We start from the raw sequence: 9,407 nt of genomic DNA, 5'->3' as shown, positions 1-9,407 counted from the left end.
GTGTTTCTTCGGTTTTTGAAACAATTACACCAGCTTGAGTTTCCCTCCCCTTCAGCTCCTTTCCCAACAAGTCCTTTTTACTTAATTCCCATGTCCTCCCTCTGTTAGGTGTTGGGTGTAGATCCCATTAGCTTGAGACATAGCAGAGAGGGCATCACCATGAGAGTAGGGGATCATCCAAGAAGTCCTTGTCTCCTGCCTTTCTGCATTGGTCCCTTTTCCTGGGGCCATACCCGCCTGATTGTGGAACAAGTTAAGTTCCAGTTGCCCCTCATGTTTAGGCATAATACATTGTCCACTCTTAGTGAAGTCTGGGATGTGAAGGTAGTTGCAGTGAAGATGGCTTCAGAACCACAGGGTCTGACTGACAGTGTGCTGTTCATGGGCTCAGCGACCTGTCTCTACTCCACCTCAGGTTCAAAAGCTAAATAAAGAGTCACCTCACATGGTAGCTTAAGAGCTGAATCCCCAGACAGTCATAGGTTAGTGTTCTAGAGGTTCCACTGAGGGACTGGGAGACAGCGCACTGCTGCCTCGGGTGTGCCTGAGCTACTTGGTTAGCTCCTGTTGTGTCACCCCAGCTAGAATGCTGTGGAACAGTACAAGCTGAAGATGTCCACTGTGCATTTTAAATACGTATTCGTTCATGTTTTTAAAAATGTTACCATTTTAAAGTGATGCTGTCTTCAACATTTGTGTTCTCACTGCTTTTATAAGTGACTGGTGTCTGATAAGTAACTGCACTGGGAACATTAAGTCAAACGTGAGTGACAGGATAAGCACATGGGTGTTCTCTGGGCAGACCAGCCCAAGCCTCTGCCTGCTACCACATAGCCTCCCTGTGGGTCTCTTGGACTGACAGTACCGTGCCAGACCACGATTCCTGTCACAAGTACTCAGCTTCCCACCCCTTAAAATACCTACTGGCCTTGCTTATGGTGTATGAAACAGATACAGCACAGAAGAGATAAGTCAGGAGACAACCTGTCAGTTCTCACTGGGAAACATCATTGCTGCTGGGATTCTTACTGCCTTTTGCACGCTGCTGTTCACACTAGTCACAGACAACTGGGAGGAGCACGACGAAGGATGTTCACATCACAGTAGATGCTCATGAAAAACTTCGCTAGAAAGCGTGTTCCCTGACCTCCCTTTTTTCTGGGTAATAGAGAGATTTTTACTTAGTGGTAGAATCAGTACATTAAAAAGTGAGAGGCTGGAGATGAGGATAAATGTTATTCACAGCCTGATGTGGTCCTGAGCAGAAGGCAAACTGGGCAGGCTGGAAGCTAGGGTGGTAGAAGGCTTGCCTGGAATGCATAGGTCTGGCTTTGCTATGGGCTGCTGCCTCGAAGAAGGAGTAAAGAACTCTTCCATGAGCCATGACGTAGTAGCTTCTCACTGCTAGGTGTCTCGTGGTCTCTGGAGAGGCCTCGGCTCTTAATGAACAGCAGCTGGGAAACCCTGCCACTGCTTCCCAAGGCCTCCAGCACTTCCTGACGTGAGGTGTTCTAATGGAGTGGCCCAGCTATTGAGCTGTTTAAGGCATATTAAACTATAAGGCTACATGTGTGTGCCTTTTATTCGGGAGCCCAGAACATTGGGGTTGGTAGTGAGGAGCGCCAGAGGAGTGCAGCCAACACCAATTTGAGTAAGAGGGACAACTACAACAGATGGCCCAACGAGGGGCTTAGACCCACTTTTAAAAGTCAATTCAATGGGCTTGGGGATTTAGCTCAGCGGTAGAGCGCTTGCCTAGAAAGTGCAAGGCCCTGGGTTCGGTCCTCAGCTCCGGAAAAAAAAAAGACAAGACAAAATAATAAAAAATAATAAAAGTCAATTCAAGATACCCAAATAGAGCACACATGCTTTCCCTTAGGGTTAGGAGGTGGGAGGATGGTTTCTCAGCCCACCTAAGCCACGTGGTTCTTCCTCCAAGCTGCGCAGGTTCAAAACTAAGGTAAAAATTCATGCTAGTTTGGCACATGTGATTCTGAGGTTTGTGGCTGAGGTTAGAACACACCAAGGCCGACCCAGGGACAGGGCCAGTGGGCTAAAGATTCAGGCAGACACTCTGTTCTGGGCTGCTGCAAAGAGCTTAAGCCACAGAACTAAAAAGCTCTGCTGAGGTAAGACAGGCTAAAGGAAACAGGCCTAAATAAGATAAAAATCAAAGAAGATTTAACTCTTTTAAGGAAAAAAGATAAGCCTAAAAATAGGCTCATACAAAAATATAAAAGAAAAATTAATTAAAGTTAAATTCTTGTTAGTTCAGGTTGTATAAAGAGAAAGGTGACATAATATATGTACCCACAGAGATGTTAATCTCCACAGAAGGGAGCATGAATAAAAATGGATTTAATTGTTTTTAAGGATAGAAAGGAGAAATGGTAAGGCTTTGAAGGAAATTTGAAATGTCTATGCCATTGCAGGCAGCTGGGTTCTTTGAACATGGGATCCATGGGAATTCTGGGATTACTTAGCCTGGTATGACAAATTAATAGGCTTATAAAGTAAGAAGGTAATTTAATTGAAGTTAAATAAGAAAGGATATTAATTTAACTCTTATAAAGAGAAAGGTGAGATATATATATATATATATATATACACATATATATATATACATATATATATATATATATATATATATATATATATATATATATATATATCCCCACAGAGAGATTAATCTCCACAGAAGAGAAATTTAAATATACATAGATGAATAAATAAATAAATGGAGGCCTTTGATCTCATATAGGTCAGGCAGGGGTAGGGAGAAAAATCTTATCTCAGACAGATAGTAGGAATTTAGGCCTTGGTCTCGTGTATGAACAGGACAGGTCTCTGCCCCCAGGTGGTTTTGACAGGTAAGTAAAGTAGCTGGCTGCCAACGGCTGGGCAGGGAGACGGGTGGGACTTTAGGATTCGGGGACAGGGGACTGAGGGAGGAGGAGGAAGATAGAGCTGCCATGCCAGGAAAGGAGTGAGGTGTAGAAGGGAGAACAGCGATCATGTAAGAGCCAGGGAAGAGGAGCCCCCCCCACACACACACACACCCACACCCACCCCTGACTGGGTCTAGGGCAACAAAGATAAAATATAGACTTAGTAATAACTCATGGCTATCAGGGGAGGTGTTAGCTACGGGGAGGCCTGGGAGTGCTCCAGCTATTGAGCTGTTTAAGGCATTTTAAAATTTAAGGCTTCGTGTGCGTGTGAGTGTGTCTGTGCATGTGAGTGTGTGGTGTGTGTGAGTGTGTGTGGTGCGTGTGTGTGTGTGTCATTTGAAAACCCAGAACATTGGTGCAGGTAGGAGCGCATTGCTGCCTCAGCCACCAGGTCAGTTTGAGTAAGATTAATTGGCAGCCACAATAGTGTCTGCTGCACCATTTCATCCACCATGTGCTGCTTCCATTTCTTTCTTAAAGAATTGCCAACGTTCCAGCTGGCTCATTCCATTCTTCCCCCAAATTGCCTCTTTGCTTCCCTCCCCTGTGCTAACGGGGTAGTAGGTAGGCTGTTTCTCTTCTGGTAGCCTCAGGCAGCAGAGGATACCTAGTTCTATTGACCTGGAAAAAAAGGAAAGATGTGTATGTATTCAGGTTATGTGTATAAGTGTGTGTGTGTGTAATTTCCTTTCCCCAAGGCTACAAGGTTTTCCCGAATCTATTAAATCAGAGCGTAACAAACAGTGGCCACTCGTGCAGTGATGAGGAAAGTCACCCTGTAGCCCCTTGCCAATTGCACTTTAAGCAGAGCCATCACAGTGTCATTGTCATCTCACACACCCGCCTGGAATACCTCCTCAGTCTTCAGGAAGTGTGGGCAGCTGTGCTAACATCTTACCCAAAGAAAGCAACCATTCCCTCAGTGTGTGAAGCCTTGTGGCCCAGAACACTACTGTCCTGGGGAAGGACTGGCTGTTCTCACAGTCTGGACTACGTAGTAATTTTCTCAGGCTCTCAGCCGTCTACCCTTCCCCATCCCCTGCAACTGGTCAGCGCACACCTTATGGCTAGATGGCCGATCTAAGGCAGTGGGCAAGAACTTTCATAGCTTCTCCTAATCAGTAGCTGCCTTGTGGAAAAATTGGAGTGTCCCAGAACTTTTAGAATCGTTCCGACAGGTCACTGATGAACTTGGACTTGAAGAGTGTACTTCCAGCATTCTCGGGAACTGATCCGAGAGCAAGCTTGGCTCTGAGGGCACCTGTCAGAGGTTGTCAAGATCCGAGGGACCTCTCAGAGACTGTTCCCTAACTGCTGTGGGGGAAGCTTCAGGTAATCATGGTTGGTACCATTTTAAAGGTAATCATAATTACCCTTTAACTTTCCTTTAACTGATGGTCTGGAAATCAATAGTCCCTCCCTGCATTCTTCCTAACCCCTTCCTAGCCATGTCATGTAGAGTGTGGGGGTGATGGTGAATACATTCCCAAGTCCTGGTCTCTCCCAGAGCTTTCCAAACAGATTAGATGTGGAAAGGCTGGTGGACACAATCTCACTAGTCCGCAGTTTTATTTTAGAGCTGGTGAAGAGCCCAGGTGAGCAGGGAAAAGAGGCTCTGTGGAGGGGACACACCACACAGACAGAGGGCCTTTGAGGAAACCTGCTTTTAAGCCCTGATATATAGCTACACCACTTAGAAACAGTCGACAAGAAGTTTTGTGTCGAGAATTAGGACAGTTTATTGTTTGACCAACATGCTGAGTCTTTTCCACATATTACACAGTTGAATGTAAAGTCAATATGGCCACTGTGCCTTCTGAGCCCAGTACAGATGGAGATGCTGCCCTCTGCTCCTCACTTTGAAGGACAGGTGAGGTGAGAAGTCAACACATTACAACAGGCAGGCTGGCCTTCGTTGCTATGGAAGCTTCCTGCCTCCTGAAGGGCCCATCCAAACTCCCGCTGCAAGGTTTTCCTGATAATCATACCGCACTGCAGAGTGTCAATCAGACGGGGTCTGGAGTCCAAGGGGTCTGCACATTGAAACTGCAAGTTTTCGGAGTAGCGAAGAAGTTGATTTCAAACAAAAATGAAAAGGGTACCCTGACTACTGCTCCATGTGTGTGAGTGTGTGTGTGTGTGTGTGTACACAGACAATGCAAGTAGATTTGGGGACCACCCTTCCTTACAGTGAGAGCCTGAAATGCACCTATCTTCTCTCTAGCTAGTCGGGCTGGGAATATCCTTATGTAAGCCACGCAGTAGAGATGGCTTAGGGGCATGAGCACAGCAGTCCTCATCAAGAATGCCAACACTAGTTCTGATCATCTCTGGCTTGGGGGTGACCTTGTCTTTTCCGGTTCTCCCACCTGTGCAACAGGAAGGGTTTGGCTCCCAGTGCTGTGGCAAGGTCACGGTGCCTCCCATTCTTGGGGGAGAGGTAGTTTAGAAACTAGTGGGCATTGAGCCCTGAGCCTTTGACACTCAGACAGACTCTTGCTAGCTGGTTCTTGTGTCGCTAACTCCCCATCCTCAGCTACCCAGTCTTTGCTGACAGCCTCTCCCCCATCCATATGGAGGAGGAATAAACTGCTCTGCCCACAGGATGCTGAAGCCAGCAGTGCTTAGATCTGACATTGGTTAGCCACTGGGATAGAGACTAGGCCCAGGCAACTACACTCCTAGCTACCCCTTCGAAATTCTTATTTTTGTTTCCTGAGACATTGAACTGATGTGGCCATGGCTTCCTGGATCTTGAGATACTGGGAAATGTGTAAAGATGTCGACAGGGAGCGGTGACTGATATAACAGCAAGGCTCTCACCACCAAGCACTGTAGCCTCTGACCCCACAGCAATACCAGCACTCAGGACACTGACGTCACACCTTTGTTTTGGTCTGCAGGTGTGTACAGCTATGCTACCTGCCTTTTCAATCTCAGACTATTTCTGCACTGCTCACAGAAGTTTTACTGACAATTGTCCTTCAAGGCTCCTAAAGAAAAGGAAGAGGGCCATGCCCATCTGCCAGGCCAGACACGGTGTCCAGAGATCATGCCCTACGAGGAATCCTCCACTTTGTCCTCTGACTGATCTGAATTTAGTAAAAACAGGGACAAATAATTTCAGGACGTCTTTAAGAGAACCTGACTGGATCCTACCTACAAGTAGGATGATGGTGGTGATGGTCAAGGGGAGAGCCCAGGTCCAATACTGTTCTGTGTTAAGGCCTGGCTGCTTTAACTGCCTTTAGGGAAGGAAATGGGTAGCTTGGCTGAGGAAAAGAAGGCCAGGGTACCTCTGGGATGGGAGAGTGATGGGGCAGAACCCTCATTTTCAGGGGCCGCAGGGCTGGGAGAGCCTAAACTCAAGAAGGAATTTTGTACACAGGTTAGGAAGGCAGGGTTCCTTAGGCTGGATCAACCAGAAATAGTGTCTGACATGGCACCTGCTGTTTCTAACAGCAGACCATGACGCCTTAGATTGTGTGTACAAGCGAGAGAATGGAGCTTCTAATCCGAGTTACAGGAATACAAGAAAGGTTATTCAGGGTCAAGAAGGTTAAAATTCACCCTACATTCATTCAGTGAGAGCCAGTAGAGAGTTCTGACAGTGGGGCTCTGCCAGAGGCCACCAGCAAAGCCCCTCACTGCCAACCAGGCTGCTGTCACCACGGGGTAAGTATGCTTTCTTCCAACAAGCACCACATAGGTGGGGTGTCCACACTGGGGGGGACACTGGCCCACGACGGCATGCACACCTGTGCACACAGGTACATAAAGCAGTGTGAAGGTAATTCTGTGGACTATTTTTGCTTGTAGTTTAACACATCTATGCACTATTTTTATTGAAGGCAAGACAACCACAAGTTATTTGACAATATTGAATTATTTCTTATTTCAGTACACTGCATACTTTTTTCCAAAAACCGGAATCACAATGCAAGTTCCAAGTGGTGAGCAGGAGAGACGTGGATATACAGTGAGCACATGTGTATGTGAGGATGTGTGGAGGGTGTATACACAAGTCTATCTCTAAGTATAGTTATGTACACACATATAAAAACTAAACACGTGACACTTCAGTATGCTCATACATTGGTCCTTGCCTTCTGGAAGAGGTACCCAGGGGGATCCTGCTTCCTCTCCTTCACCAGAACCGGCTCTGACACTGTCTCCCATGATGGAGGGGCATGACAGGCCCACTCACAGAATCAGCCTGCCATTTTGAACTCATTTTTGAGAGATTCCATCATTCATGCCAACTTCCTTGCTGTAGTTCTGCCCTGTGGAGACAATTCACTTTGCCCACCAGCAGTCTGGAAGAAGAACCACTGCTACTGGGGCTGGGATGTTCTGATTAGAGTCACTGCCCTAGGCCTGCCCAAAGGCAGACAGATGGGTAGTGAGTTAGAATGTGAGTTATTTTGCTTTGAGAAGAGCACTCTCTGTTAGAGACTCTGAAGGTCTTCAGGACAGAAACGGTCTGGGGAATGAGTGGAGACGGCAAGGACAGCCTGCTGGGGGGGGGGGGCAGGTGGCAGTGCCCTGGGCAGCCTTCTGGAAACCCCACAGTGACTCCAAGATGCTCGAAGTGCAGCCGCAGCACTCCCAACCAAAGGTATTCATACAAAGACTGCAAACGTACCATGCCAGGGGTGAGAACACACTGAGGAATCAACTTTTCCAGGACAGCGTTCGGCAAGATTGGTAACCAAGGGTCTGAGAACATGGAGCGTTCAGAGTCACGGCGGACACCCCTCTCTTCCTCAATCACAGCTGCAGTGATAGCATGTGCCCTAGGCGTCAGCATCCCTGAGCCACCCAGCATCACATAACGAGTTGGCAAGTCAGCCTAACCACATGTGTCAGCTGTGGGGCCAGTAGATTACAACCTTTGAGACCACACACTGCCTCAGCCCACAGCTGCCAAGAGCACCCCATCCTTCCGGTAACTTCTTGTTCTGCTCGTCACTGGGTCAGCCCAGAGAACACACTGTTGCCTGTGCTCTCTGACTCCATGTTTGCTTTTCAGGGAAGGAGAAGAGGCAGAAGCAGCCGAGGGGTTTGCTGCTGAAGCTATGGTCCAAGGGCCTTCATTTCCACTCAGGGACCTGCTAATGTGCCCCACTCTGCCAAGGAAGGGCTCAATAATGGCCCTGCTGGGGCCGTTTTGTTAGATTAAAGTCTGATTTGACTGTGGGGTCCTGGGCTTGGTTGGCTTGGGTCATGTGACCCAGAACTAGAACGTAATTACTACTGTTCAGTTAATTGCTTTAATTTTCTGGGCTGGGGGTAGGAGGATAATAGAGGTGACACACAGTTCCAAGAGAACAGGAAGGAAGGGGTGTGTAGAGAGGTTCTCTGTAAGTTTACAAATATACAAAAACAAACAAACAAAAAAAGCACTTCTTTCAAATAAAAATGACTACTTTTCTTATCTGGCAAAAAGTTGTATACACATGATTTAAATTTTTTTTTAAATTTTAACAGTTTTTGGCAATCTTAATAAAGTACAATATATTACAACCAAACCAAAAAATAGTCGTTTAGGTAACAGCTGTTTAAGAGTGACGTGGTCCCTGACGCCCAGCCTCCCTCCCCATGTCCCACCCTACTCCTAGAGAGAGAGAGAAAAGAAAGATCCTCCCCGTCTTGATAAACTCAGTTCCCACCCCGTTAGGAAGCTAACCGATAGGAGGCAAAACAAGTGAGTGGTGTTGAGGAAGCCGAGTGGGCTGTGCATTAGCAGGAACAGCCGCCCTCGCTGGCCGGGGGCTCCTGAGGTTTGTCCAGCTTGATGTCAATCACTGTAGGAGGCGGGCTAAGGAAGAAGTGACGGTCACTGAGATGCCACGCTGTCCCTCTGCAAACCCACAGCCTCAGCTCTTGGCTAGAGTAGGAAGGAACTCCTTTCACCCCTTTTTACTCTCCTATCTCTACCTGTCTACACCCTGTCCCCCCAAACGGTCGGTCGACCCAGAGTGAAACGCTGGCTGTGATCTCACTATCAACACCACCCAGAGGCCAGGGAGAGTCCGGCTCAGAAGCTTTCCCCAGGGACTGATGAGCTGTGCTCCAACTCTTGCATCTAGCAATAGTCTTAGCCTGGTTAACGGCTGGGAGGGAAGAGTCCCCCAGGCCAGGCTCAGGATTGAGTGTCCATATCAAAAGATGCAGAAGGATGTGGGGTTGTCATGGTGAGCAGCGGTGGTCCTTACTTCTCAAGGCTGCTACAAGTGAGAAGCGGCTTCTGTGGGGACTAAACAGCCCCCTCCCCTTTCTAACGACATTCTGGGGACTGGGGACTGAATCATACTTGCCAGGAACACCAGCAGAGTGGGTTCAAAGTGCAGGGCAGCCTGTACTCTCTCCTCATCTCTGGCTGCCAACCCAGACTAACTAACTTCATGAGACTTTAGTTTGCCTCCAGCCAGATCATCTCGCTGCCGCTGAGCA

General features: G+C 47.6%; 1 protein-coding gene across 1 annotated transcript in view; it reads right to left on the bottom strand.

Annotated features, from left to right (window-relative positions):
* Positions 1 to 4,665: 4,665 nt before the first annotated feature.
* Rab6b (RAB6B, member RAS oncogene family) overlaps positions 4,666 to 9,407 on the bottom strand; it is a 68,689-nt gene continuing 63,947 nt past the window's right edge. The window contains 1 exon segment of the mRNA NM_001108775.2: positions 4,666 to 8,758. Within this exon segment, the coding sequence (NP_001102245.2) occupies positions 8,694 to 8,758 (65 nt within the window). The 3' untranslated portion in view covers positions 4,666 to 8,693.

Source organism: Rattus norvegicus, chromosome 8 (genome assembly GCF_036323735.1).
Source record: "Rattus norvegicus strain BN/NHsdMcwi chromosome 8, GRCr8, whole genome shotgun sequence".
NCBI lineage: Eukaryota > Metazoa > Chordata > Mammalia > Rodentia > Muridae > Rattus > Rattus norvegicus.
Note: the sequence above shows the minus strand (reverse complement) of the source record. Positions and strands in the feature narration are given on the sequence as shown.